The 22807-nt window shown below is 35.9% G+C and overlaps 1 protein-coding gene across 2 annotated transcripts in view; it reads right to left on the bottom strand.

Moving 5' to 3' along the window:
* Positions 1-22807, bottom strand: part of LOC150106074 (uncharacterized) — a 51826-nt gene that overhangs the window by 9719 nt on the left and 19300 nt on the right. The window contains exons 5-6 of one of the 2 annotated variants that reach the window (XM_090393825.1): positions 10865-10912; positions 1008-1046 (exon numbers count right to left, since the gene is read on the bottom strand). In XM_090393825.1, coding sequence (XP_090249951.1) covers positions 1008-1046; positions 10865-10912 — 87 coding nt within the window. The remainder of the gene's footprint in view (positions 1-1007; positions 1047-10864; positions 10913-22807) is intronic. The other variant, XM_090393826.1, reaches the window with a different exon arrangement.

Genomic DNA, 22807 nt, shown 5'->3' with positions numbered 1-22807 from the left:
GATGAATTGTTTTTTCGAGCAACTGCCTTTTGATAATTGCTTTTTCGATTAAAAATTTTTCTATTAATTGTTTTTTCGATAAATAGCCTTTCGGTAAATTGGCGTTCGATTAATTGCTTTCGATGAGTTTTATTGATACCTTTGTATGTACCTTTTTGAAAACAGCCTTTTACGTTACCTGTTGTTGCAACGCATAGTTCAGTTTTCCTCATTTTCAAAGTGACGACATCGGATGTTGAAAGCGCGAAGGGCTTACTTCAACTTCTTCTCTGTTTGAAACAGATAAGGTCACAAGATTCCTAACTTGATCTGTGTCTTGATTTCCTTTAAGTGTACTGGCATGATGCTCTGGAATAATACGTAGTGAATTTCTGTGTTCTTTTACGGAGGATTCACATATATGACTAACAAATTTTGTCTCATATAGCTTTACTACCCCGCCTTCATTGCAGTTATGTTAGGAACTTGTCAGCCAGTTTGCATTTAGCCGTTGTCGCTATTGGGTATTTGTACCTTAGCCATTCGGAACACACGATATCTCGCTACCATTCTTCGCACCATAAGGTAATCTCACACTTGCGTTAACCGTCTCCTACGACGTGGTCGTGCTAAATTGGACTCAGAGGGAAGGCCTAGGAATAGAACCTGTTTAAGTTGCCCATAATGTGTAACTGTTAACAAATACATAACAGGACTAATTAAATCACACGTAGCTTCTTCAGCGAAAATTCTGACCATTCATACCAATATCCCTCTCGCTCTTCCTTAATAACACACACACACACACACACACACACACACACACACACACACACACACACACACACACACACACACACACACACACACACACACACACACACACACACACACACACACACACACACACACACACACACACACACACACACACACACACACACACACACATTTACAGAATCAGCCTAGCATTGAATATTGATGTAGGACATCAATATATAGCTTGATGAAATGCATTATGAACTTACCAGAACAACTTTTGGGCGTGGTTTCCTTTCTCTTCCACCCTAAAAGAAAAGTGATTTGCTTTACTTTAAAGTATATTAAATAATAATAGCCGAATATGAAATTAAAATCGGAAATATTATGTGGTAGAAACAGTAAAATTTAATTGATAAATTTGGAAGAGCAGTTTGATTTATTGCGCACAGTTATAATTGAAGATCTTACCTGAAACCTGTCTTAGGATGTATCTAACAAAAGCAGACGCTAACACTTTTTTAGAAAAATTCTATATAAAGTGAACGATTTACTTTTTAAAATAAACGAACACATCATAAAGTTGCTGAGAAATGGATAGAGACACACACACACACACACACACACACACACACACACACACACACACACGGTTCTGCAGAGAGAGAGAGTTTTGTAATGAAGCCAAATCTGAAGTCTACAGCCCCAATGATCCCTTCGCGTTTGCCATATATTATACCTGCATAATATCATTATAAGCTGCATTTCTACCAGTGTTACATGAGCACACTGTACGGTTTACCATATGCGTTATCTGATAAGTGTTGAAAGCAATTATCAAAATAATTCCATTATACAGAATTTGTAATGTTTGGCGAATATTTGAAATCCGCACGTTCATATTAAATCATGCGAAATGTAATGCTTTCCGCTGTTTCTTAAACCTTGTCAACAAGCATTCACATATTCACGATTTCCCTAATTAAGTTTGATATCCTCTAAAATATTTCCTTCCAAATATTGTGTTTATACAGTCCGCTGGAATGCGACCGTGTGTATCCAACACCGAACACAAAACATCTATTCAGCTTGTGAGCATGTTTTGTATGTCTACAAAATATTTCAGACTCTGAATAAAGTCACGTTTCAATACAATACTTATTTATTTTTTAAATAATATACCTTTTATGAGGTAGTTTCCATTCAATGCTCTGCTTGGACTCTGAATTGATACGTTTGGTTTCCATAGCAGTTTCCGATCTGACCAACTAAGAGGAGAACGAACCTCATAGGAAATCAGAATAATATTGTATAATAGTCTGCATGCCGTGCTAATCTTTTTTGGAAGCAGTCTTCGAGTATGGTTCTATACAAGTTCATTTTTGAAGACAATCATGGGCAGTAGAATGGCTTCCGTCTGTGTGAAAGATGTGTTCTTATGTCTTTAACGACTATGTGCATGCCGCATTCTCGAATCCCAAAACTCTTTGAACATATTCACCGACATTTTTACATTAACACCTAAGTCGTTCAAATATGACCTGCTATTCCGAAGTTAACCTCCGACTGACAACCTCAACAACCATTCATTGTATCTGACATCCTGATGTCAGGAAATAAATGCCAATCCCTGCATCTCCTTTGTTTCATTTGCTTTGGCTCAAAATTTGCTCATATCTTTCTATTGACTGTCTTTTTTTTATCTACATCACTGTCCAAACTCATATTACCAGTCTTGCATTTTAAATCTGAATGTTATGCAGCACAACTATGCAAACAATAAAGTTTTGCTTGTTTTAAAGTCTTCTTTGGAGACTTTAGAATTTCAACAGACGTCTCTTCGTAAGTTCTAGTGATCATCAGGAAGATATGCTAAAATAAATACTGTTAGCAGTAATATTAGCAGTCCAAGAAAAAAAAGGTATGGGAGCTAGCTCACGATCTAAACTCGAGATTTATACTCGGTTTATTCTGTAGCTCGCAACAGCTGCAATAATAATAATAATAATAATAATAATAATAAATCGAAATCAGATTTTTGTAAGTATCAAATGAAGAACACATATTTTCTTCAAATGGCGTCGAACTTATATTTAAATCATTTCTAGGCAATTGAGAGCAACTTCGGCATTCATCAATGCTACCGCTAGTCATTTATACGATGTTAACATTGGAAAATCACCACATTTTAAGACAAACCTTCTCTTAGCATTTTCTTCTTCAAATCCTTCACAGACAGCGACTACATCTTAATCTTCTTTTAGCCTTCTGTCATAAAGAAAATATAAAACTCCTCAACAGTCTGAATACGAAAAAGTCCTCTGCCTATCATTGGGTCATATCTATGATGCTAAATCCGATCTCATAAAGTCTTTTCGAGTTGATATTTTCCACCAGTTAAGCATCTCCTTTACAGTATGGAAATAAACCTATAATTAGATCATCCAAATAAAAGTGATTAATTTTGGCAATCAAAATATCCATTATAATTCAGTTACTTCAGTTATCTCGAAGATCATGGGGAACCTAATCAACCACCATTTAGAGAACCACCAACTAGCTAGTGGCAAAGCAATATGGATAGGGCCAGCAGCTTATCTCATAGGCATCATCGCCTAACTTTGAACACAAACGAGAGAGAAATGAACGAAATTATTATGGTAGTGATGCGTTCCAAGATTTTTTGATCAGGACCGGGATAGGAGCTTTCTCACAAATTACTAACTTTTTGGTCTGCTTTCCATCCTGTGCAGATGAGATGAGAAGATTCATCATACCCAATATACGGTAGCTTTTTTTTCGGATTTCTCCAACAATGTGAGTAGCTATTCCATGGCTCTGTATATATCAATCAGCTCCCTTCCTTATATAAAATCTTATCTATTATTAAAACACTTAAGGAATTGATCAACGTAGTTAAGGATATAAATTAAATTATACAGGGTGTTCGGGATAAATTTGACAGTTTCGTAGGGAAAAAGAAAATCTTCTTTGTATCTATTAAATTTAATGAATTGACAAAAAAACATTACAGGCAGAGTTAATTACAATACTATCAACAAGATTTACTCAAAATAACCACCATTAGCATCGATCACAGCTTCAATTCTGCTTCGGAACCTCGAACAAGCTGATGCTACAGTCTCCCTGGGAAGGGCCGCAAAAACTGTTTTAATTTTATCCATTAACTGGGCTTTTGTATTACTGGAAGTGCGATTGGTGTCTTTTTCAACTGCGCCCCATACAAAATAATCCATGGGGTTAAGGTCTGGGGAGTTTGGAGGCCAAACATTTGGACTGGTGAAGTCGTAGAAATTTTCAGACAACCATTTTTGACTTTTCCCAGAGGTGTGGCAAGGGGCCGAATCCTGCTGCCATACATACGGCCTACCATTGGCTACCCTTGTTATCCAGGGCTTGACTACAGTTAGCAACTCCACGAACAAAGCCCGAATTCCAATGCCAGGGTTCTTCAACACCTGTTCCTGCAGATTTGCGAGGAATTCTGCTGTACGAACGCAATCAGATCGTCTGCTAGGGATCTTTCTTCTTGCTACATCCTCGTAGTCACCATTGCAAGTCTCTAGTTCATGCCTGATTGTTTTTACTGTATTCAGGGAGCATTGGGCAGCAGTCGTAATATCCTTATTTTGATGGCGGGCACGAATCATCATGATACAAGTTATTCTCTTCCATGATTCAGGTGGGTTCCAGCTATCCATCCTTTCTGACATCTTGTATATGAATGAAGAAGGGTCCAAACTTTTAAATGAAGAGAAGTGTGTGTTAATACATGTAACTTACGGAAAAATATAATTAATTATAAATATGTCAAATTTATCCCGAACACCCTGTACTTTAATAAATATTTTCCGATATTTCGGAAACGTCACGTTGCCATCTTCTAAAGGAACTTACAAAAAAAAGGTACGTGCAACGTAGGCACTACAACACAGAAACTGGGAATGAAGAGTTGAAGCTATTGTTCTCCTAACAGTCCTGATGGTGCCCTCTAGCGGGATAAGTAGGTGTTCTTGGCTGTTGGGCTGAAGGTCTGCTGATGTAGGTCTCCCAAATTTGTTGCAGTCGCATACAACCAGATTTGTTGAGGTTTGGAGAATTTCTTAAGGCTGAGGCTGATTCCATAAACAGTCTTTCAAATTTGTATTTGCTACGATGTATCACTGTAGCTTTCTTCCACCGTATTCTGTGGCGTGTATCCAGAGCATGGTCCGCAAGCCCAGAATGGCTGTACTTGTGAAAACGGATGTAGTCCTTGTGTTCAAAAATTCTGATATTCGCTCTCCTGCCTGTTTGGCCAAAGTAAGACAGTTTACAACTGCAAGGAACCTGGTATACACCAGGTAGGTCTAGGGGAAGTGGTTGGTCTATAGTGGAGCGGATAAGGGATGCCAATTTTCTGTAAGGTTTGTAACAGGAGGTCAGGTCATGTTTTTTTAAGATTTTGGTAATCTTTTCTGAGGTGCATCGGATGCAGGGAATGTAGGGAATGGTGATGGATTTAGAGTAATCATTGTTGTGGAGGGGGGAGGGGATCTGTGGTTTGTGGGTTCTAATATTTTTTGGATTTTTTGGGGGGCGGTAGCCATTGACTGAGAAAGTGTTGAGGATGTGATTTAGTTCAGTGTTTAGGGCCAAGTCGTTTGAACAGATTAGTTTAGCCCTGTTGTATAGTGTTTTCACTACTCCATATTGTTGTGAGGGGGTGGTGGGATTGTTGGTGAATGTATCTGCCTTATTTCAGTTCACAATGAATTCAGACTATTTCGTTTGGCAGGGAAAATTCTACAAACAAATAGAGGGGACAGCCATTGGTTCACCACTCTCCCCACCCTTGGCCAATTTCTTTATGGAGACCTTTGAAGAAGGTTCCAAGGTTCCATAGGCTGGCCGGTGATTTGTGTGTCTAGGAAAGGGAGGCAGTTGTTTTCCTCTTTTTCCAGGGAGAATTTGATTCTGGGGTGTTCGTTGTTTAAGTGTGTTAAGAAGGAGAGAAGTGTTTCAGAGCCATGTGGCCAAATAGCGAAAACGTCATCAACGTAGCGAAGCCAGATGGTTGGTTTTTGTGGGGCAGAGGCTAAGGCTTTTTCTTCAGAGGTCTCCATAAAGAAATTGGCCAAGGGTGGGGAGAGTGGTGAACCCATGGCTGTCCCCTCTATTTGATTGTAGAATTTCCCCTGCCAAACGAAATAGCCTGAGTTCATTGTGAACTGAAATAAGGCAGATACATTCACCAACAATCCCACCCCCCCTCACAACTATATGGAGTAGTGAAAACACTATACAACAGGGCTAAACTAATCTGTTCAAACGACTTGGCCCTAAACACTGAACTAAATCACATCCTCAATACTTTCTCAGCCAATGGCTACCCCTCAAAAAAAATCCAAAAAATATTAGAACCTACAAACCACAGATACCCTCCCCCCCTCCACAACAAGGATTACTCTAAATCCATCACCATTCCCTACATCCGAGGCATCTCAGAAAATATTACCAAAATCTTAAAAAAACATGACCTGACCTCCTGTTACAAACCTTACAGAAAATTGGCATCCCTTATCCGCTCCACTATAGACCAACTACTTTCCCTAGACCTACCTGGTGTATACCAGGTCCCTTGCAGTTGTAAACTGTCTTACTTTGGCCAAACAGGCAGGAGGGCGAATATCAGAATTTCTGAACACAAGGACTACATCCGTTTTCACAAGTGCAGCCATTCTGGGCTTGCGGACCATGCTCTGGTTACACGCCACAGAATACGGTGGAAAAAAGCTGCAGTGATACACCGTAGCAAATACAAATTTGAAAGACTGTTTATGGAATCAGCCTCAGCCTTAAGAAATTCTCCAAACCTCAACAAATTTGGTTGTATGCGACTGCCCCAAATTTGGTAGACCTACATCAGCAGACCTTCAGCCCAACTGCCAAGAACACCTACTTCGCCTGCTAGAGGGCACCATCAAGACTGTTAGGAGAACAATAGCTTCAACTCTTCATTCCAAGTTTCTGTGTTGTAGTGCCTACGTTGCACGTACCTTTTTTGTAAGTTCCTTTAGAAGATGGCGACGTGACGTTGCCGAAATATCGGAAAATATTTATTAAAGTATAATTTAATTTATATCCTTAACTACGTTGTTCAATTCCGTAAGTGTTTTACTAATGCATAACCAACGTATAAGCCTGTCTACGAGAATCAAAATCTTATCTAGTTTTTATTGCAAAATACTGCCATATTTTTCAGAAAATACCGCAGTATAAGCTCTATTTCGGTATTTTTGCTTTCCATCCGTAGTCTTCAGAACTAATACTTAATTTTTCAATTTAGATGCGGATAAATACAAATTCGTTTAGTTTGCAATAACTGAGCCGCTTGCGTAAAGCAATGATGTGCTTATGTCTATGTGAGCAACACTAAAGGAAATACAAACAATCAGAACTAACGATGAATAGTAGTCAACAGATGAATAGCTTCCCAAATTTGGAGTTGGAAATTTGTCTACGACATCCATAATAGTAGAAGTAGTGACAAGCGCTGTCCTTTGCATATTGTAGTGGTGATTTGAAAGCAAAAGGTTTTCTAGTCTTTGAATATTTTCTTTGTTACAATATTAGAAAAGTCATTAAGATATTTCCAAGCTTGTCTATTAGGCTAAGGATCGCGCTCTAACAGTACATTCAAAACGAAGCTTCTTTTGATAAACTACTTATTCAGAAAATCCAATGAATTTCTGAAGTACAACATGAAAAAGGCAGGTACTGAGTTTGAAATTACCAACTCTACATCTGCACTCTACCATAGACATGGCCGAACAAATGAAGATAAAGATGAACCAAAACGACTTCCATCCAATATCTTTTTTAATATCTTCACTAGTGAAGATATTAAAATAATAACCCCTTAACCATTCCTGAACAAGTGAGGATTCTAAATGAATTTTCTCCGCCGAAAGAAATATTTGCACAAAAATTCGCTCGGTGATCAGCGATGACATTATCGAGGCACCTGGTATTCTAAGATCTCATTTTTAAACATTCATAAAATATCAAATAATTTCTCTTATTGGTTTGACTTCGTAGCATTTCTCTGCATAGGATAGCCACATTGCATTCAATGTAGAGCTTGTCTATAACTGAGCCACCGTAGCTCAGTTGGTATAGACCAGTGGTAACCTATGGCACGCCCGAGAATTTTACTGGCACGTCAACGATGTACATATGATATCCTTTTATACGCTTATAAATTATTCCTCTTTTTTTTTAATTGTTACAATACGTACGTTTGTTTTACAGGAGAGAGCAGCTATGAAGAGACATGAATTTGATTGGTGCGGTATTAACAAAAGATCACTCGACCCAAAGACAAGTGGAACAGACAATTTTTGAGTTGAAATGCTAATTCTCTTCAACCGAATTCCATAACATCTGCAACTGTCATAACAACATTCACTATATATTTCTTAGTTTTAAGACATTCACGACGGAGTGTCGTTTATAGATAGAACTTCTCATTACCAGCGGGGCTCATCTCACACAAAGTGTCAATCCTTGGTTGATTTTTATTGCCTTGTTTGCGTTTGAGCTGGAAGGGGAACTCACACAAGCATTATATGGCATGTTTCAATTCGTGGTAGAATTTTATTTGAAGTAAGCTTTTGTCATCTGTCATAATGACATCGAGAATTTCAAATGCAATCAAACAAACACTTATTTCATGTAATTGAAAAATTAGATAACAGTTTTAGTCAGATACTGTGTTTCTGGTGCAACATATGGTTTTGCTCGCCTATACAGCGTAGTTTCTGTGAGAGGGGTACATGTGATTCATTAGTTAGCACCGTTTTTATTCCATCTGTCTCTAATTGCACTATTTGTTGAGAAATATATTACACAGACTGCAAAAGCCTCTGTACCTTATTCAGGGATACAATAAAACTATTTTTTCCCCTTGCATCTACAGTATATAATGGCTGTTAGGGAGGGCGCATTGTTTTTTGAGTGGGAGGTATATATGCAAAACCTTTTAAGTTTTTTTTCGTAAAGTGAAAGAGGGGTGCCAGTTATGCGCGAGGGCAAGTTATATTCGATAGTAAGCGTTAACCGATAGGTCGACATTCGTCTGCTGCTAATAAAAGAAAGGCTAGCTTCAAGCCACTGGAAGATATTATGAGCATTGTAACAAAATTGGTCGATTTTATATCTGCACACGCTTTAAATAAACGAAAATTTATAGAATTATTAGGTGAGGTAAACTCGGTGTACAATGGTTTACTTATGTACAACAACGACCGACGGTTAAGTCGTGGGAAAGTTCTTCAAAGATTTCTTGAGTATAAAGATGAAGTCAGACTTTTTTTACATAATGAGAAAATCATTGAAAAACATAATCAGTTAATGAACGTCGAATGGCTTTCGAAATTAATGTTTTTACTGATTTTTGTTTACATTGAAATGAATTAAATGTTAAACTGCAAGGTGTTAACAAGACAATTATTGTCATGTTTGATTTAATCAAAGCATTCGAAGCTAAATTACTAATTTTTAATCATGACGTTATTTCCAATCCCTTCCGATATTTTCCAAATAATAAAAAAAAATTCTTTGCAGTCTAGAATCCCATGAAAAAAACAGATCAAGTTAAATTGGCAAAAGAGTTTTCTACAGTTATTCAGTCGATAATCAAAGAATTTTCTTCAAGATTTATTTTGCATCCGGACACAACATCAGCAGATAAACTCAATTTGGAGATTTTTGAGTGGTTGAATTTGGAAGATATAGAAATGCAATTAATCGATTTTCAATCTATATGGAAACAAAACTTTGTCGACATGAGAAATGACTTCGAAATAATGGAAAATAATCGATTATTGGGCGCAATTAAAAAGATTGCAGCAGAGGAAATATTGAGAACTTGGAATGCCATTCCTGAAACCTTTTGTTGTTTAAAAAAACTAGCGATGGCTATATTATCAATTTTCTCCTCTACATATGCTTGCGAGTCATTATTTTTCGAAATGAATTTTATAAAAGACAGTTTAAGAAATAGAATGACTGATGAATCTAGTTCTGCGTATGTATTACCAAAAGTGACAAAATATGAACCTGATATAAAGCATTTGGCATCTAATGTACAACAGCAAAAAATCTCATTAATAAATTGATATATTGATATTGATAAATTAGTAAATTGATAATAGGTTGATATTAATTTGTATACGACAATGTGTATGTCAAATTATGAGTTCATTTTTATGAAATTCTATGTTAATTTTTAAACTTGTCTCAATAAAATTCTGCAATTAATTTTGTATTAATTAATATTAATTAATTACTGTTGCATTAATTAGTTGGTGACGTCCGCGCACGTCAGCAACTTGATGTGTAAGTTTTTTGCACGCGCCGGCAAGTCAGCAACTCGATTTGTAAACCTTTGGCACGCGGACATAAAAAGGTTCGCCACCACTGGTATAGACGAAGCGTTTTGGAAAAAGACTTGGTTTCAATTCCCGTTCATGACGTGAGGAAACTTTACTGGGCTCTTTCCACTAATGGTGATTTAGCCGGCCTCATACGGAAGTAAAGGTTTTCACCCGGAAACTCAGTTTTTTTTTTTCTGGCAGAACAGGCAAACTGGCCCGTGAACACACACGGATTTACAGTCATAAAATACATACTTAATCCCTCATTAGGAAGGCTCAACCAGTGCTATGGGAACCAATACAAATAAATAAATAAATAAAGTAAATAAATTATATCCAATAACCACTTCAGCGTTCGTTTTCATCAAAGATGATACTTCGTACACGTACAACTGCAAACAATACACAAATCCTAAATTCCAAATACTTGGGAATATTGCTCGCACATTTCGAGTGGTGCACCACATGTGTAAATATAAAGCATTCTTTTGCATCTCTGATACACAAGAATTCTTTTCATACTCATTTTCTCCTGTCAATAATGAAAATAAAGTATAGAAATTCAAATATCAAAACTCAAAACCAGAATGGCAATCCTGCTTATTAATCTATTACAACAAAATCACAATTGTAAGATAGTAGTTGAAACTTTACAAAAATTAACAGATGGAAGCGAATTAACTTACCAGTGTAGCCAACTTTTGAGCTAATATTCTCAACTGCCTACTTGACACCTAAAAATAGAATAATTGCATATTCTTGACCTAATGAGAATTGAACTGAGAGACTGTTTCATTTAATGCTTCAGTAAGTCCTTAGGGCGGACAGAATAATAATAACAGAAACGTATATAGAATAGACAATGAAACGACTACAAAAACAACTGAAATCTTAATGAGACACCTAAGAAATTGTTGGTATAACTACTAATAATAATCATAATCATAATAATAACAAAAACTGTTGTTAAAAGTTTTTCCATTTGGTTCTACTATAAATTAAAGATACCAAGAAATTATATACTTGGGTTAATCCTTTATCTAAGTGTAAGCAAACAAAATTTGCGCCTGAAGTATCTTCAGGACTGGGGCAACTCTGGATCTGGTTCCCACTGATGAGACCTCAATAAAAGTAGAAAGCAGTCTTGGTAGTGACTCTTCCCATAATGCATAGCATTACACATGTCTGCAAGAAGATGTGCTTTGCATTATGAGATATTAAGGCAAGTGATGTGAAGTCTTAGCTTCCTTATACGAGTTAGCTTCCTTCTTCGTGGATAAAGGATTAACCCAAGTATATAATTTCTTGGTATCTTTAATTTAATAACGAAATCTATTTTATGCGGTTAAGGGTTTGCGATATCCCAAAATCTCGAATAAAAGGCTGAATTCCGATTTTGTTTGGCGGATGTAGTAAGATTTCAGCACTTTCTTCAAATAAAATCAACACACAAAGCCGGACGAGATGCGGAAGGTATTGCAATAGTCAATGACCTAAAGCAAATCCTATATTTGTCGAAAAAAAATAGCTGACAACTCACTTCTTTCTGATTACTATTGATATTTTCTAAAACCAGTACTTTTTCCACATATACTGTAGTGGGTTATCTATGATGGTGAACGATTCGATGCGTAGGCTATGTAGAAGGAATAGATGTGAGTTTTTTGGATGTATGGAGTGAGTTTGAGGGAAGATTTAGATTTGTATAAGAGGGATGGCCTACACCTGAATTCGTTTGGTATCAGGAGTCTGGAAAAATTAATAACTGGTATGAGACCTAACACAGAGAGTCAGGGAAACTAAATTATAATGGGAGGAATGGTGTGAATGTGAGTAAGAGCAAAAATGGTATATAACTGTGTTAATGACGGGAATGGGCTTTGTCATGGGAATGTTGACGAGACGACACCGATTTCGGGTTTGTGTTAGTCTTGTTCGGACTAATCGCATGTGTGCAAAGATGTCTACACGTGTAAGGCATTCGAGAAGAATACAGATCTGCAAGTTGTCCAATTGGGCAGAGTGACTGCAAACAAGAGTATACAAAAGAACATGCAGGTAGATTATTATGTCTGTACATGAATGCTAGGAGTATCAGAAACAAAGGGGTAGAGTTTATTGCCTTAGTCATTATGATACGACCTCAGATAGTAGGAACTAGTGAGACCTGGCTATCAGAATCAGACCTATTAACTGGTATCGTGTTTCAAGGGTACAGTATTTTTAGGAAGGATAGAGTGGATAGGAGAGGAGGGGTGTGTTGTAATGATATTGGATGACTTAAATCCAGTTAGAGATGAGACCTTTGAATGTAGTAATACTACTAACAATATTTCATGTGGTAGCGAGTTTGAAGCCACCTGGTATGAAGTGGAATCTAACAAGACAAACTACACAGTGGGATCTTGTTACACACCAGGAGAATCGGTTGCTGGTGATGAAGAAATGAATCACCTAATAGAAAAGGTGAGCGCGAAAAGAGTAATCATAATGGGAGACTTTGATTATCCAAATATTGATTGGGTAAACCTCTTTGACTTCGAGTTCCTGTGACAGAAGGAACACAAAGTCAAAGAGTGCTAAATTAGATTATAGTGTCAGACGGCATTTCAGTTAAAGACATAACTATTCTGCCTCCAGTTGGTGACAGTGATCATGCGGTACTCAATTGGGAAATAACTAAGTTTATGAATTGCCATACATGACCAACTGAGGAGTATACTGAGTTCATTGGAATCGGATCCGTTGCTGGCTGGAAAGGATATCGACAATGTATGGGAAGCATTTAAACAGTACTTAAATGATGCGATTTCAGAATGGTCCCGAGAGTTCGAAGAATAAATAGAGTAGGAGTCAAATGGATGTGTAATCTTACTAAGCAAGAGATTCGTAAGAAAATGACGAGGTGGAAGGAATACCGTTTGCATAAGGATGACGTCCGTTATGAACGTTATAAGCAGCAGGCTAGAATAGTCACAACTGTGTACAGAAAGCAATGTCTGATTATGAAATGAAACTCGCCTGCGTGCTAAAGACAACCCAAAGAATTCTATCGATATGCTGCAAGTAAAATAAAGAATGAATATGAAAGAATAACTCTTCTAAATCCAGATGGCTTGAGGGTTACTCATGCAGAAGAGGTTGTTCAGTTAATAAGTGCCCATTTCCTTAAAAGCTATCAACCTGGTGAACGCAACATTGAGCTCACTGTTACCTCTTCACTAGACGAAGAAACGCAAGAGTGTGAGGCAGAGGTATTAGAGCTGTTGCACAAACTAAATAAGAATCCAGCAATAGGGACTGATGGAATATCAGCACGCATGCTAAAAGAGTGCTCAGCTGAAGTGATCATTCCTTTGACCAGGATGTTATGAGTCTCAGAACAGGGAAGATTCCTCAGGAACGGAAGAAATGTATGGTAACTCCATTGCATAAGGGTGATACAAGACCGATGTATCCAACTATTGACCAATTAGTATCTCAGGAGTGGTGGTGAAGATTTTGGAAAAATTAATTATGGCCCGCATTAAGAAATGGGTTGACAGTGAATTTCTACTTTGCAATGAACAACATGGGTGTACTATGGGAAGGCCATGTTTTTGCAACTTGCTCACATTCTATTACAATGATACAATTGAACTAGACAAGGGGAAGGGATACACCATGATACTTTTGGATTTTACTAAGGCTTTTGACAGAATACAACATGACAGACTGCTGCATAAATTGGAGAAAATAAGTTTGTGTTATACAATATTAGCAAGGATAAGAGGAAGGCTGACTGACAGATATCAAAAAGTGGTATACGGAGGTTCTGAGTCCGCAAAGTTTAAGGCAACAAGTGGTGTACCACAAGTATCAGTACATGGTCCACTGTTATTCAATCTGTATATTAATGATATTGGGAAGGATTTGACTAGCGACATACAGTTATTTGCTGATGATGCAAAGATAGATACGGTAATCAGGAATGCTACTGATATGCAGTCTTTGCAGAATGATTTGAATAGGATGGAATTGTGGGCATGGGAAAATGGGTATGAGTTCAATGTCAGTAAATGTAGAGTCATTCACTTCGGCATGATTACATATTCAATGTCGTATTATATTAGTGGGATTAAGCTAGAAGAAACTGGTGAGGCTAGGGATCTTGGAGTCTTAATAAATAGGAAGTTGAAGTTTAGGGACCATGTGGCAAAGATTGCAAATACAACTCAAAAGATAATGGCCCGCAACTCAAACGTTCACATGTAAAGATAAGGATGTTTTTTTGCCTCCTTACAAGGCCTTGATAAGACGTCACTTGGACTATTGGGCGCATGTTTGGTCTCCTGGTTTCCGTTGTGATTCTGATATATTGGAGAGAGTAGAAAGGGAAGTGTTAAAAATGATATCAGGATTGTGGAATACTGATTATGAAGATAGATTGAGAATTTTTAGACTGCAGACTCTAGCAAACATGAGAAAGAGGGGTGATTTGATTGAGACTCTTACAAACTGCTGAAAATATCATACAGGATTTCAATTGATGGGATTTTTCAATTTATGGAGGGTGGGCAAAGGACGAGAGGGCATCCTTGGAAGCTGAGCATGAAGGCCGCCAAGAAGGGTGTAAGGGCTAGATTTTTCTCTCAGAGGTGGTGCGTGATTGGAATGGATTGCCATTGGATGATTTGAGTGCAAGCAGTGCAGAGTAAGTATAGAAGGTTTTACATCAACTAAAAGTTTTTCAATGTGAGTTCTTATATTTATATTTAGTAATAATAGTAGTAGTGATCATTCTGCGTTCATTGGAAATATGATCCATGGATGAATGAATTGATTCAACTATTTCTGTACATAGCATGAAATGGTAAACGTTCTCAGAGAGAGAGAGAGAGAGAGAGAGAGACTAGTTCTTAAGTCTCTCTCTCTCTGAAGTTAGTATACCTACGCTTGTATGAATCCTGGTGCAGATGATATAATTTCAGTTTCAATTCATTTACTTTTTTATTCGAATGTTTCAATTTGTCAATTAATAAAGTTAATTTACTAAAACTTATATACCGTTTCTATCTTTATACAAATACCGGTTTATATCGAGATGATTATGGTCAGTTTTCGCCAGAGTTCACCATCAGGTGGCGTTGGTGTAGATGATGTGGTTCGCTGTAGTTGGTGGGGACGGAGAGTTGTAAAGTAGGTGTCCTCCCTCGATGAGTCTTTGGAACTCCCTTAGTCCTTATAAGGACTGGCTTAAAGGGGCGAAGCAAGAATGCTTTTCATCTTCCTCGTTATCTGTAGATGACAGTATAGGGATAAGGTGTTATTGAGCTATTAAAGCTCTGATCATGGCAGGAGGTTAACAGCAATAGCCGAGCCTCAGTTAGAACGTCACTGGCAACAGCATTGCCTTCCATTACCCTCCCTTTGGAACTCCCTGGAGGTGTCACGTAATAATAATAATAATAACATTTGTGATAAACTGTGGTGAATGCATATGATGCGTTTAAATACTGCCCAAAGTGCAAATAATAAAAATAGCCAACGAAGAAGTCCAGCAGTCATATAGTTAATAATGATATTCTGAAAGAATAATAAATTTGGTTCATTCATTCAGATGAGCCTAACCGTAAATGTGAAAATCGTAGAGGGCTTTTAAGCGTTCCAGGAAAATTCGTATGCCCGTATTTTAGAAGAGAAGCTTAGGAACCAAACAGAGGATAAATTGGACGAAATGCAACATGGCTTTCGTAAAAATAGAAGCACACGGGATCTTATCTCCAGTCTTAGACAAATATCAGAGAAAACATTGGAATATGGAAAAGGCCTTTGACTGAGTTTCCAGACACTTAATATGGCAAACATTAAAGAAAAACAAGATACAAGATAACTTAATAGCAGCCATATAAAGCCTCTTCAAAAGTAACAGAAATTATGTAAGAATCTGTAATAATAGATCAAAAGAATTTGAAACAAATGTAGGAGTGAGGCAAGGCCCTCTTCTCTTAATTATAGTGATGGATGAAATTTTAAAGGCATGCCAAACAAAAACAAAAAATGTTCCACCTAGAATACAGAAAACTGAAAGAAACCAGGATTTCACACATGTCTTTTGCAGATGATGTAGTGATTTTAGCAAACACAGCTGAAGATCTGCAGTACAATATCAACATTTGGTATGAAGAAACAAAGAAAAGAAATATGACCATAAATATAAATAAAACTAAAACAATGATCATATCTAGAAACCAATCAAAACACATAATAAAAATACAGAACCATCAACTGGAACAAGTTCACTCCTTTAAATATTTGGGATCATATATACAAGAAGATGGTAGACTAGACACAGAAATTAACAACAGGATAACTGGATGAAAAAAGCTATTCTATGCAATGAAAGGCCTATTCTTAGATAGAAAGAAGTTACCCAGAATACCAAACTGGTAGTGTACAGTTCAGTGTTTCTACCAACATTAACATACAGTTGCGAGTTTGGTGTTAACAACAGGATACTCAAATAAACTACAAACAATTGAAATAAAATATTTTAGGAAAGTTGCACAAAAAACAAGACTAGACCGAATAAGAAATCAAACTATAAGAGACAGCCTTCAATTTGCACCTCTGAACCAATTCATAACACAGGCCCAAATCAGATGGTTTAGATATCTTAATCGAATGGAAGAAGGAAGAAAACTGTATATGAAAGCCAGAAAATAAGAAAAAGAAACATAGGTAAGCCCAGGAAATGTTGACAAAAGGAAATGAAAGACAAATTGAAAAAGAATGGAATTAACTGGAAACAAGCAAAAGAACAAGCCTTGGACAGTACAATAGGCTTACAACCAACTGTGGTGAGACTGAATTAAAAATGTTATCTGAAGTATCACGAACTCCTTCTCTCCAATCTGTACTTTTAAGCCGAATATTAAAAAAGAAAAGAAGAAATTTGTTAAGTATATTAAATTTTTACTTTAAAATGTTTGGATATTTTCTAAAAGTTTATTATTTAATCGAAAAAATGTAAGTTTATCATTTATAAAATAAGCACACCTATTATAAAATAGCATAAAATAAATTAATAGGTCGATTATGCAACCAACGTCGCTTAAAGATGATAGGTGATTGATTCATTCACTCCAATACCTTTGGAGGATGATGGATGGCAATGCTGTAGCCAATGAAGCTCTAACTGAGGCTCAGCTATTGCTGTTACCATCCTGCCATGAGCAGAGCTATATAATATAATAGCTCATTAACCTTATCCCTACACTGTCCTCTACAGATAACGGGGAATATGAAAAGAATTTTTGCTTCGCCCCTTTAAGCCAGTCCTTATAAGGACGTCGCTTAAAATTAGGTTTGGTTTAAATTAAATTTGACCTGTGTGTGTGTGACCGGATTTTTAAATATTTTCTTTAAAAATATAATTTTTCCTAGGTGATACTGCTGTATCACTACGCGCTTTTATTTTTTCAAACTGCCCTTCTGTTTGCAAGAAGTGAAAAATCATTTTAAAAACAGTTCTCAAGTCATGGTTTGTTTTTAAAGAAATGTTCTCTAACAAGTTTATGAGTTTATGATAATGACAGCGCAAAAATGTGTAGAAATATGTTAGCAACTAAGCGTATTTATACATTACTACCTACATCCTTTACTCTGTAAAAAAAAAAAAAAACGTGTTGATACAAACTAATTAAAGATTATTTTTTGGTAATTTTCCCTTTCATAATATACACTTCCACGCGCATGCGCAAAACCCGAACAATATATTTCATTTACAAACACTTGAGTTGAAAGAATAAAACAGGCGTACAGCGCTATTGTTAGCATAGTTACATGGTATTTCAATAGAGAGTGACCAATGAGAGTGCATGAAAAGATACGATACCCATAAAGAACAAAATAAAAAAAGGAATAAATCTCTGCACGTAATACAGTAACAACGGGTTTACTTATTTAATTAAAGTTCTAGTGGTAAACATGAAATAAAAATCTCTAGGAGAGTAAAATAATTAATGCCTCCCAAATTGTGATTTCTCTGAAAGTTAAATTATCCAACATTTTCTGGTAGTGATGTAGTTGTGCATTAATCACCGTTTCTAATTAATGGCACATGTTTCGAAAGCTTTCTTTTCATCAAGGCTAACCAACGGAACCACTGATTGTGACATGTCGAAAGGGTTTGTGGATTTCACTTTAGCGAGGTTGTTGACATCGGGAAGAGAAAAGCAGATGGGGGAAGGGAAGAAAGGATGGAGTTGAACAATAGCAGTAATAAATGAGCCAGTATTTTTAAGAATTTTCTGTTTTACTATAACCACAAAGCTGGTGGCTTTAGTGGTTCACCGAGTTAGGCCTAATGCCAGATATTCAAATATATTATGGATTGCTTTACTAGTGAATAATATCTGTGGTTATAGTGAAATTCGGAGGTAGGAAAAATAAAATAAACAAAAAAAACTGCACCCCATTTCGACAAGCTTTTTCTAGTACACACCTGCTTACTTGGTTTTTCACCAGAGAACGAAGAGAAAAAAAAATTCCGAAAATCAACTTTACTGTGAGTATTGATTTTTACAAGTACCACAGAAATCTTGCCTCGCTTATCCCCATATCTTCTGATAGCAACAGGTCATCTCTTAGTCACGTGTTGTTTATTCTGGGAAAAGGCAGGTGCTACAAAGTGGTCCTGAAAGTAATGGAGATCTTTGAGGTTTGTGAGGACGGGATTTTGCAACATACAAAGCTTGTCTGGGAGCAAACGAAGACAATATTGCACAGAGAGAAAGAGAGAGAGAGAGAGAGAGAGAGAGAGAGAGAGATTAAATATTATTCATATTAAGAGGCCATTCCACCATTTTCTATCTGGTGATGTTCGTAACTATAATTAATCTATGAATCAGCACTGTAAGAATCCCCAAGTACTTTTCATTAGTTCTCTCCCTTAATGGCGGACATTTATTTTGATTTATAAGTACCTATTAAAAGTTTGTACTGTTTTATTTGTCTGGCAAACATTAAATTAATAACTGCTTGTTCATAATAGCTCGAATGTTTATCAAGACTGAAATGACATCAGATGATTTTTTTAAAAAAAGTATTTGATCATCGTATGCCATTTTTGTGTTTATTATTACGTCTTTCCTTATTCAGTGTTATAAGTCGTAGAAAATAATATTTTCTGTTATTTGCATAACAATAAACTTTACAACTCAAAAAAAAAACAACTGTTTTCACACTAAATATAATCTTATTTAATGTTATCACTACCTTATCCTTATAAGGACTGGCTTAAAGGGGCGAAGCAAGAATGCTTTTCATCTTCCCCGTTATCTGTAGAGGACAGTGTAGGGATAAGGTGTTATTGAGCTATTAAAACTCTGATCATGGCAGGAGGGTAACAGCAATAGTCGAGCCTCAGTTAGAACTTCACTGGCTACAGTATTGCCATCCATTACCCTCCAAGGGCATGGTGGTCCCAAAATGTTATCACTACATGCAATTGTTGTATCTTATGTAGTATGCTTATTATTATTTATAATAGGTGTATAGGTATTTCTGTATTTTTTTTAAATTTAAATATTTAATTAAAATAAGTTTATATTATTTATAAAGTTAAAATCTATTTTGTTGTATTATTTTAATTAATAAATGTATGTTTTTATTTCGGTTCAGTTGTGTTTTCCAATTATCTCACAGTAATATGATCGGGTCACATAAGACCTTGATGCTATTAAGAAGGAAGGGATTTGGAAATAAAAAAGATTTATGTTCCAATTTTCATCAACATCAAATGCTCAAGATGTAGCCTCAGGGGGATGTACAGGATATTATAAGTACTATATGAAAAATTCACATCATTAGCAACTTCCTATCGACAATTTTCCTCCAAATCAGTCTGTTACCTGTCAAGACTCCAACATTATCAGATCTTATATTTGTCTTCTAAGGCACTTTTTTACTGTATCAATCCATCTACATCTTGGTCTTCCTCTGGGTCTTTTTCTTATCAACCAGGCAGAGAATACTTATTTTGCTAATCTTTCCTCTCCCATTAGCCACCTGAGATTAGCTCTGCTAACGCATTGCTGAATGCTGACAATGTCAAGTTCTTTCCAAATATCCTCGTTTTTCATGTGATACTGCCATTAATACCATCTGTTCACATCCCTAATCTTTCTCAGGACTCTCATATGTATTTGTTATTGGTCACGTGTTTTATTTCTAGCACAGTTCTCAGATCAAGTAAAAATTTGAACACTGTCTTATATGTAGCTGATTCAGTGTTTTTACTAATTTCTCTCTTATTCCATATACATTTATTCAGTTTACTTCCTACCATGCTAGCTATGTTGATTCTGATGTATATTTCCATTTTAATTCTGATGTATATTTCCATTTTGCTATCTTCATTATAAATTGTGCCTAAATAGTTGAAATATTTTACTTGTCCTATAGGTTCTTCACTGATATTTTCAATGCTTCTGCCTATTTCCATTGTCGTTTTCTTTTTTAATGCTGAATTTTATAGACCAAATTTATTACAACAATAATTCAGATTAGACAGAACATTCTACAGACTTTTTCTGGATTTATTTAGAATAACATCATCTGCATAAACCGCGCGGTCCGCCTAGTGGCTTTGCGCTTCTCAACCATATGCCTGGGGAAGGAGTGTCCGAGGTTCGTTTCCCGTCAAAGACGAGGAACTCAAGGATCTGCCATAGCCAAGTTAGCCTGTCTTGGGCGTGGACAGCAGGGTTTTCTCCCCCAGTTTATCTGGTGTTTTTCATCCCGCAAGCAGGCAAACCGGTCCGAGGACACACATGGATTACAGTCAGGAGTACTGACCCAGTCATAGGTCTTATTCGTCAGCCTATGCTGGTTCCAGAGCCCGGATAAATTTTGGGGGCGGGACTAGTTGGTACCGTAAACTCCCGCATAAAGGGGGAACGCTGTATCATCACACGGAATTTAATTTATTTTATCTGCATGAAGAGCTAAGATTAACATTTCAAAATTTTATATCAATTCTATCTCTTGACTTACAACTGAAATATAGACTATGTATTAATGTACCATTTACATCATATGAATACAGAGTTTTGAATAGGTTTCCGCTTGGCTTTTGTAATATGCCTTATCCAGATCTATAAAACTTAAGTAAAGATCCTCGTAATATATTTCATAATTTCTCAAATATATATCGTAAAGCAGAAACCTCTCTTTGGCTTGAATCTAACTTGTTTTTCTCCAAACTTCCTTTCCACAATTTTTCTTGTCCCTTTCTCAAGTTTACTTAATAAAACTGAAATCTAAAATTTTCTATAAGTTATCTTATTTTATGCGCAATTAAATTGACACCAAAAATTGAAGAATTACATTAAATGCACAAGAACTACATTTTACAATCATATTGAGCAACTGCGAGGAACATTATTCCATTATGTTTACTTAGGTTTCCGAATAAAAAGAAAAATAAGCTCTTCAAGGATGCACTGCGTATACGAAAACATAACAACCGTAAAGAATTAAATTATGAAGTAGATCAAATATTTCTACACTCTCTTATAAATATTGAGCAAATTTTGAATGATATCACATCATGTATTCATAACTTTTATTCGTTTTAGAGATTCCGAAGTGAGTTCTGAAATGATTGCTTCTGCGCATGACGTCACGTTCAATGAAATAAAACATATTGCATGATAAATGTGAGATAATATTTTTCACTATGTGAAAGCAACAAAAGAGAGCGCTTTATTTTTAGATAAGCTACACTTCCAACTTATTGCAATAGTTAAAGTATGACATTGGAACAATTTACAGCGTATAGCTGAAGATTTTTTGTTTCATAACCTGTCTTCAGCATGCACTATTATAAAAATAATAATAAAAAAACATCATATCTCAGAAAGAATAGGCAATTATTTTAATTCTAGTGGTGACTGTATTCGGAAAATGGCAGCTTTATTCTGTACCTTGATTTATAGAAAGTTGAATTACAAAGATTCATGTTCCCAATTAATAAAATACCTAAAAGATCCTAACTTAGTAATGAAATTTATTAAAATAAAAGATAAAAATGTGCATCATTATTTTGTACAAATAGCCTAAAATGTTTGTTTTGAAACTTCCAAGTTTCAATGATCTCGTGCCGCAAATAGAAACATTTAGCATGAGCTGCGTCAGTATGGCACCAGTCGAAAATATATGAACTTTTATTGCTGCATTTCATAAAGGAATTATTAGTTCAAAAGCGAGAGAACTGGAACTCAGAATACTACAGGTCATCAAACGAGAATTATAATCGTTTCTGCATGATGAATGAGAGATAATATTTTCAACTATCAACCAGAACTCTAAAAGGTTATATTGCATTGTAGTAATAAGAAGTAAAACTGTCTTCATAAATGTAACTATAAAAGCCTGATAGAAAATAAATATTACCCTATAAAGGATAAATTATATATACTTAAAAATCTAAAGTAAAATATTAATTAATTTATTTTGTTTAATGTATATTACAGTTGAAATATTATTATATACAAATTATATAAATATATATTTCAATGTTATGTTTATAATTAAAACGTTTGGACTTACAGAGATCAATTATCAGAATATACGTGCATATAAAT

The sequence above is a fragment of the Typopeltis vanoorti genome, chromosome 6, assembly GCF_054136105.1.
Source record: "Typopeltis vanoorti isolate ZY-2024b chromosome 6, IOZ_Tvanoo_1.0, whole genome shotgun sequence".
Lineage (NCBI taxonomy): Eukaryota > Metazoa > Arthropoda > Arachnida > Uropygi > Thelyphonidae > Typopeltis > Typopeltis vanoorti.
This window is presented reverse-complemented; position numbering and strand designations above follow the sequence as displayed.